At 44.5% G+C, this 19,266-nt stretch overlaps 1 protein-coding gene across 1 annotated transcript in view; it reads left to right on the forward strand.

Moving 5' to 3' along the window:
* The window catches only part of PDXDC1 (pyridoxal dependent decarboxylase domain containing 1), a 399,349-nt gene that overhangs the window by 325,522 nt on the left and 54,561 nt on the right, over positions 1-19,266 (forward strand). The window contains exon 18 of the mRNA XM_078663195.1: positions 8,435-8,553. Within this exon, the coding sequence (XP_078519321.1) occupies positions 8,435-8,553 (119 nt within the window). The remainder of the gene's footprint in view (positions 1-8,434; positions 8,554-19,266) is intronic.

Here is a 19,266-nt window from a genome sequence, read left to right on the forward strand (position 1 = left end):
CTCTGGTGGAGATGGGCCGGAGACCATTCGCGGCTGCAGGGCAGACGCCTGAGCATGTCTGTGGTGGTAAGTGCAGGGCCTGCATTAAACTCTGCTGGCACTAGACCCCTCTTTAGACAGCGGTGGGATTCATCTCGGGAGGAAATCAGGAGGCCCATACTGCAGCACCCTTTGACGGCTGAAAACCTGGTGGCCTACTTGGGGCCTGCAGCAGCACTGCCCTGCTGAAGGGCTGCCATTTGATAATGCACTAGTACTGACCTGCTGCCCTGTGCTCTGCCTCACGCCTGCAACGATCACATTGCTCAGAAATTGCAGAGAACACCAACAAGGGGTTCCCAAAAGACTTCATGGAAAAACTCCTGACAAATCTCTTTGATCGCTCCAGCTTTTCTATCACTTTCGCTGCATTGGAGCTGAGGCTGCATTCTATAAAACTTACTGCATGGACTCCCCCTTGTCTTGACTATCATAGTCTGCGCAGCCTGGGCCAAAACTGTCTGAACGCTCGCCCCCTCCTCCTGCGATGCCTCAGCTTGATGGGTGCCGAACCTATGGTTCTGTAACTAGTCCACAGTATTGTTCTCTACTAGAAGGTAGTTAACTATTTGCACTGTATAACTAATTCACCAACTGTTGTGTATTGGGGTTTCTTTTATTTTTTTTGTTTTTCTTTTCCACTTGGGATTCACTGGATAACATTCGATCTGGTATGGGTAGGGGGACTTGGGGAGTTTTTTTTTGTGTGAGTTAGATTGTCTTTTATTGCTACATACTACACCACATGTCACCGAATGCACACCATCACTTGCTTCTCGCTAATCGGTATCCCATCCTCTCCAGATGTTATCAGCCTCTACAATGACCAGAATGGTTGATATCCCGGTCATATCATGGAGCATCCGTGGCATTAACAACCAGTGGAAAGGGAAGTAGGTACTCTCCCACCTGAATAGGCACGATATCAAAATTGCTTTCCTACAACAGACCCACCTACCTCCCCGCACTGATCACGTTTTCGCCAAACACTGGAACCAACATCGATATTTCTCATGTTATAGCTCCTATCTTACATCCTGATCCATAAAAACTTCCCTTTCCTTTACCGCACCGGCCACTCTGACCTTCATGGCCATTATTTACTCCTGCAGGGTATCTTAGAAGACAAAAATATTTTATTGATTAACATTTATGCCCCAAATGCCGACAATCCTGACTTTTTCCAGGCCTTATATACCCGCCCGGAAGGCTTTGAGGTAGGCCATTTAATACTGGGTGGTGACCTTAACATGCCACATTGTTTACAAACGGACTCAACCAGTGTAACACCTACCGACAAGACCCGTGCTAGAGAAATATTTTGTAAAATCACTGATATATATGCTCTGCTAGACGCTTGGCGCACCCACCACAAATCTACCCCAGGATTTACATTTTACTCTGCACCACATGTCCACCTAGGGATCTCTGCCATTGCGGTCCTTCCCCAGTCCACAGCCCAGTTTTGCTTAAATTAGAGATCTCTTACAGCTGTACCCTTGCACGTAGCTGGAGGTTTCACAGTGAAGCTCTCCCTGACCCAGTGTTCCGTAGTGAATTCCTTAACCTCCCTTACCGAATATTTTACACTGAATAGAGGCACGGTATCCACCCAGGCAGGTCTGTGGGAGGCCTTAAAGGCATTCTTTTGCGGAGTGTGCATCTCCAAACACCCAGGCATACTCCGTGATATTCGCATTCAGCTACAATGGATCAAGCGCATGCTGTGGGACCTGGAGCAGATGGTTGTGGCCAATTGTGAGGCCCAACTGCACCAATGCTCGGATCTATTGGCGGAGCACTGCAAGCTCACGGATAGAGACATTGCATACCTCGGCAAACATGCTAAGGCTAGCCGTAATAGGGAGGGGCCACACCCTGGCCCATTTATTGCACCCAGACCAGCTGCAAAATTACATGGCCGAACTCCGCACTGACTCTGGAGCTTTTATCATAGGTGGAGAGCGATCCTGACTGAATTAAAGCGGTATTAACAGGAGCCCTATGCCTCCCATGGTACTGACGCTTCTTCTGAGATCTCCTAATACCTCAATGGTCACTGGGAGTTTCTCAGTGAACCTCTTACCCTGGAGGAGGTGATGCAAGCTATCCCGGCTCTAGACTGGTCCATGGTGCTGAGACTGAACGGCCTGACCTGAGCTTTCTATAAAGCTTTTAAGCAACAACTTGCACCACAATTCCTTACACTATACACCGAATCATTAATAAGTGGCATGCTGCCATCTACACTTTGCTAGGCATTTGTGAGGATATTGTTGAAACCTGGCAAGGGCCCCAGTCGCTGTGCCTCCTACCGTCCCCTATTGTTGCTAAATTTAGATAATAAAACACTGGCAAAAGTACTCGCCACTAGACTAGCTCTATTGATGGAGCAGATTATCTCTCCGGCCCAGTCAGGTTTTGTGCTGCATCGCTCGCCCTCATTTAAACTATTCACCATATTCGCCATGCTCAACAAAGTCTAACATGCCACACCGGTGGGTGTGGCTCTGTTGGATGCCCAAAAGGCATTAGATTCCCTCGAATGGCTTTTCCTGTGAGCTGTCCTCGGTAAATTGGTTGTCCCCATACCCCCAGCCCCCCCCCCCCTCGGTTCCTCTCTCGTATATACTAAACCCACAGCTCCCCTTCAGATTAATGGTGCAATTACCAATATGTTCCCTGTGCTGTGAGGCACCCCTCCTCCTCATAATTGTGATGGACCCACTGGTCCGTGCTCTGCAAGATCAGCATTCACACTGCAGGTTGCAACTCACCCACGTCCCTCTATTGCTATCTCTCTATGCAAACAACGTCCTACTTTATTATTAGGCACCCGCAACACAATCTACCCCCACTCGTGCAGGAGATTGCGCGCTACGAGGACCTTTCAGGACTCCATATCAATCGGACAAAATCAGAGCTTTTTCCATTGATGGACACAGCCCAATCACCACCTCCGGACTACGCCTTCAGATGGGCTGAGGAGGGTGGCAAATACTTGGGTATCCACCTTCATAGAAATAGAGACCAAATTCTACAGCGCAACTATGGCCCGGCAATAGCAGCCCTCGCGGCATAGGTAGACCGCTGGGTCCGACTACCCCTTTGCATAGCTGACCGCTTGGCCATTATTAAGATGGTTGTACTTCCCCGCTATTTATATCTCTTCTCTAACATCCCCAGACTTTCTTTCGTACTCTACGTGGCATTCTTCTGCGACTAGTCTGGGCGAGAGATCGCCCCAGGCACGCTGGGACACCCTTACTCTCCCCACAAACATGGGGAACTTGAGGTTTCCGACTTCTGCCTATATTACCTGCCCGCCCAATGCCACTACACCTATCGCTGTTACCACCCTGACGCCCGCATTCGTATCTTCGCCCTGAGCACGCCCAGCTGGATGGACTCATACACTCACAGATCTTACCCAAGGGCATACAATTGGAGATCTGACATGTCCAGACAGTCTCCACAACATGCTGGGCCTGGTGAAGGCTGCGGCACATTCTTGGGCGGAGGATTTTTCTACTTTGGGGCCCTTCCCCTTCATGATAACCCATGGCTCCCACTCACACTATGCCAGCATAACCTATTCACTATGGGCGACCTGTTCCCAGGTGGCCACAACCGACACCTCACAGAAAACTCACAGGCACGGCACAAACCCTAAATAGACCTTTTGATTTTCCAGCGACTCCAGAATACTCTGCTGTCCTCTATGCCCTCCTACCTGCTGGCCCCTGGGAATTTTCCACCTCCAGCGAAGGAGGTCACTGCTGCAGACAGAGGATACATGACATCTAGAATGTACCATTCATGTATGGCCCTGAAGCCAGATACCACCACGCAAGCGCGGGGGGTCTGGGAGACCAAGCTGGGGGGGTTTCACTTACTGATCAGATATGGACCTACTGCTGTGCACAAATCAGTCAAACGCACAAATTAGTACATTTCAAATACATACATTGGTGCTATCTTTCCCCATTAGATATTGCTAAATTTGATCATACCAGATCTGATAGATGTCTGAAGTGCCATGCTCCAGGAGCGGATTTTGAACATTTAACCTGGACATGCCTGGTGGTGGCCGCCTACTGGGTAGCAGTCTACGTGCACATATCCGCCATGATTGAAACGGAGATGACCCCAGACCCTCTGATCGCACTACTGGGCAACACACAAAACTTACCCCTCCCATTCCGTCACCTCGTCCCCCTAGCGTGGTTACTGCGTAAGAGGTAGATTGCGCTACGCTGGGGAAGTGCCAGGCCGCCCATTCCCTCAGAGTGTCTGGAGTGTATGGGCTGATGTGTGAGTGTTGGGTAGGACTATGCTGGCATGTAGCCCCCTACATCTCGCCGCTCAGATATTTGGCTGCCCTTCCGCGCATACTTACACACTCTAGAACATGATAGATTTTCTTTTACACATAACTTATACTGTAGGCACTTCTTTACCCCATCTCCTAAGGTTCACAACTGTACCATCTAGCTAAAGCTGTTCTAGACAATATAGGGAGCCTTTTGTAAGGCCTTGCAGATCCTGTGGTTTCAAACCACCGAAATACCAAGAGCAAGGAAGCGCTCCCCAAGTTAACATAAATAAAGTTTTTCTTACTGCTGTCCTCTTGCATCTTAATCGGGGAGAGACAACCAGAGTCTTTCCTCCCCATGAACAGGACCTTGACACAAAGCCTCCCTTTTGCAGCTGCAGCAGCATTTGTAGACATTTTGCCTGGAGTGTGTGACAGTTTAGCACTCCAGTGACATTCAACTGATGTAGAATCCCATCATTAATGAAACTTTGGTGGCACATTTTGAAGGAATTCCATGCTCATAGTATACTATAGGGCATATTGAGCCAAGCATTGTATTTTTTTCTCTTGTATTAAACTTATGTCACTTTCAGAGGGTAATTTTAATCAACTACATCTTTCTTTAAATTATGTTTGGTCCTTCATCTCTCACTTGGCTAATATTGGAGTCTTCTAGATTTACATAATCACCTTTTTTCATCCATTGTTACATATATAAACATACCACCCAATTACTTTTCACAGAATATTAAAACCCGTCTTTGATATAACGGACATCATCTCCCCGCATGCCATTGTGTCCACCAACTACATCCTACTGGGAGTCCTCAACTTCCACCTTGACAACCAACTGGACCCCAGCACCGCATCCCTCCAGGACAACCTCCACAACACTGGACTCCGCCAGATTGTTACCGAACCCACGCACTCAGCAGGACACACCCTCGACCCCCTCTTCACAACAGGAAACTCCATCACCTTCAGCCACACCACCGAACTCCCATGGACTGACCATTGATGTGTCCACTTCACCTTCGGAACACCCACCATCCACAGACACCAGCACCTGCTCCCACGAAGAAACTAGGCTAGAATCACCGATGACCAGCTAACCTCATCACTCAGCAACTCCACCCCAACCATGGAAGAAAAAGGCGACCCCAACACAGCAGTCCGTACCCTGCGCAGATGAATCTCCAACAGCGCCAACACCAACACGATAGCCCCCCTCAAGAAAAACAACAACACCCACGCTAAGAAAGCCAGATGGTTTACCACCGAACTTCAAGAGTCCAGACACACTTACCGCCGCCTCGAAAAGGCCTGGAGGAACACCAAATCCACAGAAGCCCACAACAACTTCAGAGCTGCCACCAACGCCCACCACCAACTCATCCGAGAAACGAGAAAAAAAGCGATTGAAGACAGAATCTCCACTCATGCACACAACAGCAAAGAACTCTTCAACATCATCAAGGAGTTCGCCACCTCTGCCAGCGAGTCCATCAACATCCCATCCTCACAAGACCTCTGCACCAAACTCATCACTTTTTTCCACCACAAAATCAAGAGCATCTACGACAACTTTGACGCAGACAAGCAACACACTGAACGCTCACCAACCACTCCCGAAACCCTGAAGCCAACGATTGACAACTGGACAGTCCTTACCACTGAAAACACTCTGAAGACGATAAAGTCAATCCACTCCGGAGCCCCCACGGACCCCTGCACCCACCACAATTTTCAACAGAGCCGCCGACACCATCGCATCCATGCTCTGCCACACCATCAACCGCTCCCTGGCAACCGCCTCGTTCCCCACCGACTGGAAACACCGCGAGATGACCCCCCTCCTGAAGAAACCCTCGGTGGACCCCATCGACTTAAAAAACTACAGAACCATCTCCCTGCTCCCGTTCCCAGCTAAAGTCATCGAGAAAGCAATCAACAGCCAACTCGCCACATTCATCGAAGAGCACAACACCCTCAACTCGTCCCAATCAGGCTTCAGAAAAAAACACAGTACGGAAACCGCCCTCCTCGTTGCAACAGACAACATCCACACCTTACTGGACAAAGGAGAAACAGAATCCCTCATCCTCCTCGACCTCTCTGCGGCATTCAACACAGTCTCTCACCGCACCCTAATACGCAGACTCTATGACGCAGGGATCCAAGACAAGGCCCTCAACTGGATCTGCTCCTTTATCTCTGGCAAAAAACAGCGGGTCAGACTCCCCCCCCCCCCCCCCTCCCCCTTCCTCTGGTACCCTACACCTACCACCTGCGGAGTCCCCCAGGGCTCCTCCCTCAACCCTACGCTCTTCAACGTCTACACGGCTCCGCTTGCCCCATCGTCAGAACCTACGGACTCAACCTTGTGTCATACACAGACAACACCCAACTCATCCTCCCCCTATCCAACAAACCCAACACCGCCAGACACAACTTTCGAGAAGGCATCGAAGCCGTTGCCAAATAGATGAAAAACAGCTGCCTACAACTAAACACCAGCAAAACGGAAGAACTCATCATGGGCCCAAACCCTGACACCAGGAACGACACCTGGTGGCCCCCGCCCTCTGAAGCCCGCCCACCCCTACCGACCATACACGCAACCTGGGAATCATCCTGGACTCAGAGCTCAAAATGGACCGCTAGATCAATTCTGTCTCGTTCTCCTGCTTCCGCACCCTCCGCCTCCTTCGTAAGACCTTCAAATGGATCCCCCTCGAACACAGAAAGACCATCACTCACGCCCTGGTCACCAGCAGGCTCGAGTACGGCAACGCACTCTACGCCAAAATAAACAAAAAACTCACATGCATGCTACAGAACATCCAAAACTCCGCTGCAAGACTGGTCCTCAACCTGCCAAGACACTGCCACATCTCCCAGCACCTGCTCACACTCCACTGGCTCCCCATCGAAGCTAGAGTCACCTTCAAGATACTAACCCATGCTCACAAGGCCCTCCACGACACGGGACAAGCATACCTGAGCAGCCGACTCTCAAATTTCATGCACCCCAAAGGACTCTATGATCAGCTCAGCTCTCCTACACCGTGGTCCCACTCGCCAGAAAGACCAGATCGGGAGGCCGCTACTTCTCCTTCCTCGCGGCCAGAGCCTGGAACAACCTTCCGCTCCACCTCAGACAGACAACATCGCTCCCCATCTTCGCAAGAAACCTCAAAACCTGGCTCTTCAAAAGACCCCCTCCTTGATGGACTGGAACCTGCGACCCCCCCCCCCCCCCAACGCCTTGAGAACCTTGCAGTTGAGGAGTCGCGCTTAACAAACACCTGGATTCCTTGATTGATTTTTTCAGCTCCATCCTCCAGTTAGAGTCCAGATGCCCTGCAATAGGATTTGAAACTCATGGTATATTTTCTGATGCACAGACCCTTTGATTTTATTTGGTACACCTACAGTGAACGTTCTTTTAATGCGGATCATTTGATGCATCATTTGCTTTCCTTTAGTTCAATTTGCATATCTATTTCAAAGCAATTTCTTTAGAGATCTGATTCTCCACAGATTCATTTAGACTTCTAAAAATTCAACATTAAACTATATTGCCATCAGTTAATGTCCCTTTTGTCAACCGCATCTGTAAGAAAATAGCTCCTACTTTCGACAAAATGTTAACACACCTGTCTGCCATATTTTTTCTAAATTCTTACAATTTTTTCTCTTACATACTTGTTGTCTTGTACTCTAATTCAGTCTGTGAACCATTTTTGTCCCTCCTATTTTTAAACCAGATGTTACGTAAAGATTGCACATAAAATGACCTTGTTCCTACTGGTGTCCTTAATCCATGTAATGTTTGCATGAATATTATCTGAACGTCCAATCAGAAACGTAAGCAGTGGGCATGTTTCTAGGCTATTTGATCAGTAGCTCAGTGAGAGAAATCTATGGTTGCTTTCAAATCGATTGATATCTGGTGAAGTAAAGTTGTTTATATATTATCTATTTCTGGTGTGTGTTCTGTACACACGTGGAGTAACGTGCTGCCTCTGGTTACAAAACCTGCTTTCATTTCCCTGCTTATGCTCTATTTTTCAGATTTGAACATTGTAGTGATGAGCAGGATGCAACCAAGCGGGAAGAAGAAGCAGAAAAACTTACCATTGCACTCTTGAAAAAATTACATGAACTGGAATCTGACATTTCCTTTTCTTCTGGTAACTCACTGCCATTTTTAACACTTGTGTTTCTTATTAACAGAAACATATTTCTTTGTGCATTTCATACTTGTTTTAAAAAAAAAGATATTTTGAAGTGTTTATGCCAAATATGTGCTCTAATTTCGAATTCACGCTGTTTTAACAATGACAGCTCTATATACTGTAAATGTACATTATTTTAATGGATGTATGATTGCCATATAAGATTTGTAACTTAACAAATAAAAAAGATTGCTGAAGTGTAACAAAAACACAGTACAGAAAGAGAGAAGATGTGGCCTTAGGGCTAGAGCTGCAGACATTGGAACTGGGAAACAAAGTCGGAGTCTGGCCCCCTGGCCAACATCTTGAGATTCTGGGCAAATTACTTAATCATCCCATGCCTACAAAATGAATGTTACCTTGTGTACTTTAACAGATGCTCATGTAAAGCGTTCCACACCTTCGGGGCGAGTGTGTGCTGTATTAAAATGGAAAAAACATAAGCTTTTGAAAATTGTGACTCTTGGCTAAATATCCTCTAAATCCCCAAATCTATCGATTGCCCCCTCCCAGTCCCTCAATGGAGTGATTCTTTTCTATCATGAACTATTCAGGCACTATAGTGTTTTCCTTTTGTAATTTGACTTTCAAGTGATTTCAAGAAATAGTGTTCGTTTGCAGATGTACATTCATATGTTAGGTGGTTTTGTTGCATGAGTCTGTTATTGAGTCACATGCTTTGCAATCTCTTTTACAGTGTTAAGTCAGTTAACAGTGTTTGAAAATTAAAGAATTAATGAATGTGTGCTCACATGGGTTGCCATCTATCAGTCTGGATGTTGCACAGACCTGAAGTCTGCACAGTTTAACATCTATTGGATAATTTCTGGCCTTCAGGCTGTGCTAATTCACAGTGCAGTTATATAGAATGTAACTATATTTTCGATGATTAAACAGTTTTGTTGTTCACAGAAGGGGAGACAACTACTTTTAGGAAAGGTCTAGAGTCAATCGATCAAAACGAGCTTTATTCGATTTCAAGTAGTAAAATCATAAAAGCATATAAAACAAATTCATCATCTAATAACACAATATAAATAGGTCTAGAGTCACTGTAGTAGTAGTAGAAAAGCTTTATTCGATTTTAGAACAATATAAAATCATAAAAGCAACAGTCATTATATACAGGTTCATATGCATCATAAATACACAATAAAAATAGTATTAAACAATGTATATATATATATATATATATACACATGGTAAAGCCTTTCAACCATACAATGGATCATATAAAAAGAAGTTTTGGATTCTGTGCAAAATCAAGCATAACGATTAAAAGTGGTCTATTTTTAAGTCACTATGGATCTCCATGAGTGGCTCGGATTTTCAAACAGGTCTTAAGAAACATAGCTATGCATTTGGCATTTGATACTGTATCTAAAAGTTGTAACGCCGTAAAAGCTGGACGGCATCTTCTCAGTCCCAGGGACAATAGGATTGGGATAATCCATCGTTTGCGTGGTACGTCATAATATTTACAGAACAGTAATACGTGAATATTTGAATGTTCAGAGGTACCATCACAAGGGCACTGAATGATGGAGGTTGACCAATCCTGTCTCCCTGGGAATGTGACCAAGCGGAAAAACAAATTACGTCTTAACCGAGTTAACAAGTATTTTTCATAGGTAGACAAACAAAAAGTCAGATACGGCTGAATGCCCAAAGTACATTGGATAGTTAAAATATGGCGATTTGTGACTTTATGAATTTCTTGAGCCATACGAAGTTCTCTCAGATGAGATAAACAAAGCGATCGCAGGGCCTTTCTAGTAATGGTGTTTAAGACTGACGGTTCTTTGAAATATTCGGAAAGGCCCAGATCATTAAAAATATTATGTACATATAACAACCATGGGACATCCAGCCAATTGTCTAGGAGCAGGCAATCTGCAATTAGTGCACGGGTTAAGCTACACTGCTCTGTCGTCCAGATGCGGTGCCACAATAATATTGGCTGGATTTTTATATGGTCAGCAATATAATCCATGCCTAATTCTATATGACATGCGAAAGTTGGAGAGCACTGAGGAACGGCCAGAAGATAGCGGATGAAGTTGTTCTCTGCCCTTTGCAAAGTGACCACAGATACATAGCCCCACACCCCAGCGCCGTATACAGCTACGCTGTGGCACTTAGCGTAGTATATTTGCAAGAGTTCTTTTGGGGGTGGTTTTCCTATTTTGCGAGAGAAAGCAATCAAAGTAGAGGAGGCTCTTAAAAATAAAAGATATCTACTGTCAATGGCCGATTTCCAGGAGAAGGTATTGTCAAATATACCTAAATAAGGGTATGTCCTAGTGCAATCCAACTTAGCTTTTTCTATACATATCAATTTTTTCTTGGATCTCTTTTTGCCTAAATGCATAACTAGAGTTTTCTTAATATTGACCATTAAGTCTAGTGAGGCCATGAATTTACAGTATGAGTTTAGTTGGTTCTGGAGTTGTACTGGGGTCCGAGCCATAATTACCGCGCCGTCCGCATAAAGTAACGCGGGAATCGGACGACGGGCAATTGTTGGGAGGTCCTGACTCCCTTCTAGCAAGGCCTTCTCAAGGCCATTTGTGTACAGATTAAATGGAAAAGGAGCCAGGACACACCCTTGTCTGACTCCCTTAGTTACTGCGAATGAATGGGTGAGCTCCCCATTCACCCCAAATCTCACCCTTGCCGATGCTCCTGAATACAGCTCACGTAAGAAGGATATTATATGGGGGTCCACTCCCATCTCCGCAAGGATTGACCACAGCCTAGAGTGTGATACACAATCAAAGGCTGCGGTCAAATCCACGTAAACCAGGTGAAGATTGCCTTTCTTCGCCTGGACGTTTTTCCCAATTAGAAGGGAGAGATTCAGAGCTTGCTCCACAGTACCCAGTCCCTCCCGGAAACCGTATTGCAGGTCTGTCATGATGTTGTTATCTTCAGACCAGACCCGCAATCTCTCCAAGATCAAGCGACCTGCAACTTTACCAAGGGAATCCAGGAGGGAAATGGGCCTGTAGCATGCTGGATTGTTACGATCTCCCTTCTTAAAAATGGGGAGCAGGATAGATGTAGACCAAGTTTTTATAAGACCGCCTTTTAATGCCGCTTCGATTACTCTAGTTAATACTGGCGACCAAAGCTCCTGGGTATGCGTATAGATGTCCAGTGGAACGCCATCTGGCCCTGGAGCTTTGCCAGATTTTGAAGAAGACAGATCATTAGTTACTTCCTCGTGGCTAAAGGATAGATCAAGGGGATAGGGGGATGAGTATGGGTTTTCACTATAATGTACGTCCTCACCCAGAAAAATCTGTGAAACGTGGGAAACCCAACCCTCTGCGGTGATCGCTACTTCCACACTAGGGCCGTTCTTCACCGTATTCGAGAATGGTGAATTAACCACTTTCCAGAACAGTAAGCTATCTTTCTTTTTACAACTCTCATGGAGCTTCTCCCATAGATCTTTTTTCCTCTCTTTTTTCCTCTCTTTTTTCACCTTATTATAGAGTTTTCTCAGCCTCCTGATTTCTAGTTGGTCCCTCTTGGTCTTATGTAGGGCTGATTTTAAGGCGGATAGGGCTTTGCGACTATCAGAGTTAAACCATCCTTTTTCGTGTTGGCCATTCTGCTTTTGTCCGCGGAGGAGCTCGTTACTAATCACTTTGGTTGTATCGATAAAATTATTCAATATTTCCTCTGCGGTGGAAAGGGGATTTAAACATGTTTCTAGCATAGGAAAAGATTTAACAATAACGTTTTGTGTGATAGCGTCTGGGTCGACCTTTGCCCATTTAACCAAATACCCATTACTTTTATCCAAGTTTAGGGCTCTTTGATTCAGCAGGACCAAATTATCAATTGGAGAGGGTCCAAACGGGACTGTAAAAGTCACACTGTTTGGGAAATGATCGCTACTAGCGTCGTCTTCAGTACAAAATGTTTGTAAATCATCCCTCATATGATTCGAGGTCAAAATGAAATCAATTGTGGTGCTACATCCCCTGCCATGAAAGGTAGGTGAAAAATCAATTGGGGGTACGACTAACTCGTTTGCAAATCCCAGTCCTAACATAAAAGGTTTTTCATTTAAGATATTCCCAACATTTGAGTGAGCAAAATGAGTTAACTGGCTCCCCTCCTCATCCACAATACCACAATTAGAATTAGAGTATTCACTACATAAAGGAATGTTGTAATCACCACCCCAGATTAACTTAAGAGGAAGAGAAAGACAACGTTTCCGATGTTCCTCTAAGATGGTGGTTATCTTATTAACTACTTTGACAAATTCCAAGGGTAACATATTATTATAAAAATTTACCAGTAAATATATGTGCCCTTGATCCACTGAAAATTAAATTATTTGGTAGTTCTCTTCCGTTGCTATTTCTGTAATATTCTTAAGTGGAAGGGTATTAGCTACATAAACTGATAGGCCTCCCTTAGGTCTACCGGAAGGAGAAGGACAAGCACTAGAAAAATACAGTCTATAACCCTGCAGTTGTATTTTGATTTCCGACCATGTTTCCTGGCAGCATACTACAGTGTGATTTCTGATTATTTCTAACCAATTGGGTTGCTCAATTTTAGTCCGCAAACCTGCGACATTCCAGAACAGGATAGAAAGAATCCGACTACTCGACTGTAGGGCCTTAGGGGAAGATTGCCGCTGTATGGACTGAGTTTCAATAACCACAGCTAGCTCCTGCGGCAACGAAAAAACGATTTGTGGTAAGTCGGTGGGCCCTTCATTCGGGAGACCAATATCGATGATCTTATTAAGGGGATCAATATTGCGCGGGGAGTTACCGCAAGGATCTTCGGGAGGAGAGACCGTCTCCGCAATCCACCCTTGAGATGATAGGGGGGGGGTTCTGTACTTTACTGCAGTGCTCACAGATCGTAGCATGCTTGTCCAGGGCCTTATTTAGGGAATCGATTTTATCAGTAAAGACACCACGATGATCCACCATTGGGGTGTCCTTTACGGCCATGGTCGGCCTATCCAGGAGAGGGGGGTTATAGTTGTTTAAAGAAATTGGGATGATAGTTAGTCACTCATTATCGTCTAGGCCTGACAGAATGTCAAAGCGATTCTGGGTAGGGATCATGAAAGGTCTTGCTATGGGGGGATAGTTGTATCTCCCCTCCCATGTATGTGGGCCATTCCGTGATAAGGGATAATGATCCCAGAGGGTCCTAGCAGGATCAGTATAATACTGAGGGGTGGATCGGCGGTAATTGGCCTGATGTGGATAAGAGGGCCTATAGGAGACAACTTGTGGGTGGGATAAAAATCTGGGATACTCAACAAATTTATCAAAAAGTGGTCTATTGTGAGGAGTTACTTCATCGAATAGAGGTCTGATATCGTCAGCCTGGTATTTAATCGATGTTTTAGAGTTAGTCGGAAATACCATGTTTCTGGGATAGAAATACGTATGGTCTCGGGCTGTAATTTCATTACTACCATTGGGAGGAGACCAGTCTAGGATGTAACTAACTGCCCTAGGATCTCTAAAATGTATTATGACAATGTCCCCCGTAATATTTTTTATCCTAGGACCTAACCAATGGAGACGCCTCACATGTAAGATTTCACCGTTAACATGTGGAGGAAGTGGTCGATTTTTCTTTAGCCAAAATATGACCTTATTCTTTAATTGGTTATGATTTTCGTTGATGTTCTTTTTTCCGTCTATACCTTCCTCCAGGAGCGGGACTCCGGTGAGCACCACCACTAACGGTATTGCTTCCGGGGGCAGCTCTACGTTAAGCCTCTTGGGGGCGATTGACCTCATTACAGTCTCGTGGCCAATAATTTTATCAGCAATTACTAGCGAGTTTGGCCTTCCTTTTTCTTCGCCTACTCTAGAACTATTTTTTTCTTTTATCTGAGATATTTTGGTGGGCGTTAATTTTGGGGCTTCCGATGTAGGTAACTTTATAGATGTAATAACTGACAAGTCTGCAGCATTAGAAGGCGCCTCCTTCGTTGTGAGTACTGCAGATGGTGTTGCGGAATCCCTCATTCCTCCTTTAATGTCAATTATTGCCTGTTCCAGATTCCCCAATTGTTGGCCTATTTTTTGCAATCTCTCTACCACGGGTAACATGAGCGACCTAATTAATTTTTCAATGTTACCCATTAGTTTAACACCTAATTGATCATGTGTTGGGAGGGATGGTTCAATGGGTGAGACAGACAGGACAGGTGTAGGGGATGTAAGACTCTTGGATTTGACACTGTCGGTGTAATTTAATTTATTAAGTCGGAGTCTATTACCCCCTTTCCTCCTTTTTTTAGGGGGTGGACCTTTCGGCCGTGGGTTTGTCGAAACATTTATACAGCTATTAGCAGTATCAATCTCCGGGAATGGTGACACTATCAAGCCCCCGACCGATTGTGTCAGGATTCCAGGAGAAAAAGAAAAATCTATAAGCAAATCATTATTTGTAAGCATGGGTGGGGGAGTATTTTGAAGGAGTAATGGAATACCATTACTATTACTAGGTGAAACTTCGTTCCCGTCGCTTTCACAGTCAATGGTAGGTAGTGGGGACAATGCCTGTTGTGATGAGCCCAAGGAAGACCGTTTATTCTTTATTAATTCGACTGAGTGACGTCTTTCAGCCCGTCGTTCGGCTAGGATAATATTTTTCTCCGTTTCCACGGAAGCCTTTTTGAAATAATTATCCAGTGTTCCCTGTTTTTCGCTACCACCCACCAAACATGGGTTAATATGAACCGGTGAGGTCATTATGGCCGCTTAATGTAATCAATACACCAACACAAATAGTGAGAAAGAGGGTCGCAGTAATAATTGCCTAATGTCTTTAGTTAACGACAAGCAACAGGGTAGAACTCACTATACCAAAGACACAAAGGAAACCTTAATAGCCAATCATACCTCCATATAACTTATCGGAACTGTAACGGGGGGCCCGGACCGGGCTCCTCCGGCCTCAGAGGGCCCGCCCTTTGCCCGGGCTGCGACCCGCGCGCGTCCCGCATACGCGGGTCCCTGTTACTCTAAATAGGTAGAGGAGGTGGGAGCGGGAAGAGGACCAGCTGTGGCAAGTTGAAATCCGCACAGCCCGGTGGTCCTCGCAGTCCCGCGGGGTCCAAGGAAAGTCTCGAGTCACTACCCTCCAATAGTTCAACACACGAGCCGCGCCTGCGGAGCGGGGGCCGCGAGAAGTGGGCACAGCGTCCAGAATACTGCACTCCGCACAGGAATCGTTTGAAGGGTCAACACCCACACACAGTCGCAGCACAGGAATCCAACGAAGTAGAGGACAGCTCACTCCTTATATCGCGCTGGGAGGTGGGAGCGGGAAGAGGACCAGCTGTGGCAAGTTGAAATCCGCACAGCCCGCTGGTCCTCGCAGTCCCGCGGGGTCCAAGGAAAGTCTCGAGTCACTACCCTCCAATAGTTCAACACACGAGCGGCGCCCGCGGAGCGGGGGCGCGAGAAGTGTGTACAGCGTCCAGTAAGCAGCACACCACACAGGAATCGTTTGAAGGGTCAACACCCACACACAGTCGCAGCACAGGAATCCATGTCACTGGACATTTGCAGTGAATGAATGTAAATTTGAGTGAAACCGCTACCTTTCTGGTGAGCTTGACATGGTTAATCTTGTAGCTGTAGCCTGCAGATCGAAGACCCTTGTATCCCAAAAGCTTAAAAATGTATTCATTAAGAAATTCAGAAACTCGATGATGATAGTTTCTGGGGAAGGTTGCTGAGCCAGAATTGCCTTTACAGCAGTGTAATAACCAGAAGGCTGAACCAAACTACACGTGTTTCTACTAGAAATGAAAAGAACTATACCCAAAATGAAGGCCATTGTTTTACAACAGTTGGTTATAAATTACCTGTTAAATCCAATGACTTAGTGACAAAAAGAAACGTATGATTTCTCTACCATTCGCATTAAAATTGCCAAATTATTTAGGGCCAGATGTACAAAGGTTTTTTTGGTTCGCAAACGGCCCGATTCACAGAATCTGACAGTTTGGAAATGATAAAAGGCATTTTTCAATGTACAAAGGCCCTTTTTGGGATTCTGTAACCTATTACCAAATTGCAAATTGGGTTTGCGATATGGTATTAGGAAGGGGCGCATTTAGGGCAACCCTTCCTAATACTAAATATTAGTGGTACATGTGAATGTTTTACAACTGAAATGAAGTCGCAGAACATTCTCATTTTACCACCTACTTCAAGTTGGTCTTAACCCATTCACAAATGGGAAGTGGTCCCCAAGAGATCCCTTAACCTTCGTGAATTTATTTAACAAAAATGTTTTAAGAGCAAGCACTGGTCCCATGGACCACTGCCTACTCTTAAAAAATGAAAAAGTTTATGATTTTTCTTTTCGAAACACATCCCTTTTTCCTTTAAGGAAAACAGGTAGCATTTTAAAAAAATGCTTTATTGAACAGCAATCACAGACATGTGGTCTGCTGACCCGAGCAGGTCACCAACCCTGTGATTTTTTTTTTTTACGATTCCCAATGAGCTCGAAACTGAGCCATACCTAATGAATATTAACGAGGTAGGTCTATATGCGTCCCACTGGTAATCTTAAAATGTGTCAAAAACACATTTGTACATAGGTGTTTCATATTACCAAATAGCGAACTGCAAAAACTCGCTATTTGGTAACCGCAGTCGATTGCCTACGTACATCTGGTCCTTGATCCCTTGGGCAGCACAAAGGGCATACAAACGCACATAAAGCACCTTGGACTCAAAAAGATGCTACAAAAGTAACAGTCAACTCCCAAACCAGTTCAGTTGTCTTAGTCTTGAACCCAAGCAAGTTTTAATGCCAAAACATCTTTGTAGCCAAAATACTTCAAATGTTGCAGGGTGATACTAATTTATATGAACAAGCTGTGCAAATTCCCACCATGTAGTAGTTGGACTTGTAATAGTACCTTGTTTAGCTAGAATGACTCCTCCTGATGTCGACTTAAAACCCACTATAACTGTATGGCTGTTGAATTAGTTTTTAATAACTTTTGTGAAAAAAGGTCAATGGTCATTTTTTTATACCATATCCAAAACTGTTTTAATAGAGGTTGATTGTCTTTTAGCTTGGGGGTACAGAATTTCAAACCCTTTGAATATTTTGTGGCCAGGTGGCTTCTCTGCATGGTGTGTATGCTTCAAACGTTTGACTCAAAAAACAACATTTTAACTACCATATTTTCTCTAACGTTTTTAGTGTCTTCAGTATAAAAAAGAGCACAATCATGACAGAGTGAATGTCATTTTGTATTGGGCACAAATTGCACACTTTGCACAAGTTTCTTAAAGGGTGTTTTTTCCCAATAAGTGACATCTAGAAAATAGAGGCAAACTATATATGTAATGTTTTAATATGAGCTGCATTGTTGATTAACAAAGTTCAATAAAGGTTTCTAAGCAGCCTCGTTTATAAAGGATACACTCACTGTTTGTTTTCTTTCTGATGCCACTCATGCTTTTGATATGCAGGTAGAAATAATTAATCTGAATTTGGTGTCAAAGTGTGGGGCCTTATAAATAATAAGGGAACTCTTGAGGAGCCTTTCTCGCCACATTTATGGCCTATAACCACAATTCTACGTTTCAATTAAACTCTTATTCTAAACTCAGAAACTAGATGGTTGAATTATGCATAGAATGAAAATGTAACCAAGAAGATTCGAGCTGTAAAACTATTGTTACAGGTCAGCAAATTGTTCCTTTTCTTGCCTAGAAATTTCTGGAGAACATATTTTTCCCTACAAAAGATCTGTATCTTTTAATACACCACTGTTTTTCACTGTATGTGACATTTCTGCCACTTTTAGAGGATAACCAAAAGATTTTCATTCAATGGCACCTGCTCGACATCAAATACTTTTCATTATCTACTTGGTGATTTTACAGAGTATGCTACAAACATGTTTAAACCCCCTTCAACTTTGATATTGTTTACCCTAGGTCTGCGAGCAAATGTAACCCCCAGCACTTTCAGTCCAGTCAGACTTGAAAACATACAAGGTGGTAATGCCCATACTTATAAGAAGGTGAGGCACCTAGGTTCTAGCACCTAGAGTCTCACTAGATGGAGATAAGAGTATTACATCAAAACGGTGAAGACCATGCCATGTGAATTACTCTGAATGAAGAATAGTAGAAAATGGCAGGGAAACAACATAGGTTGTTGGCATTCCTCTCATAGGGCAAACAGGAGTGGCAGGGGCCATTTAAAGCAAAGGCTAACTAATCTGAATAACCGCCTTAGCATAGCACTAGATACGTTTCATACTGTTATAATGTTGACTTCTATCAACATCTCATTCTATTGCTATTACTGGTAAACATTCATAGTTGAGACCTAAGGTTCAAACTATTGTTCTAAAAATGTGGTTTAGTGGTAAAATTCCATAATGAGACCAAGTCAGCAAAACTCTACATAATAAGACAAATCAACTGGCCCAGCTAGTCTATAAAAGAAATCCCCTGTAGGGCTCTTCCTGCTGTCTTGCACTTGGCTAAAAATGGTTTTACAAAATGATTACTTTCATTCACACTCTTCTAAACTACTGAAATTGTTGACTGGAAGTTTAGTCATCATTTATACATTACCTTATAGCATTAAAACACTCATTTATGTAGTATGGGTATCAGT

This window comes from Lissotriton helveticus, chromosome 10, assembly GCF_964261635.1.
Source record: "Lissotriton helveticus chromosome 10, aLisHel1.1, whole genome shotgun sequence".
Lineage (NCBI taxonomy): Eukaryota > Metazoa > Chordata > Amphibia > Caudata > Salamandridae > Lissotriton > Lissotriton helveticus.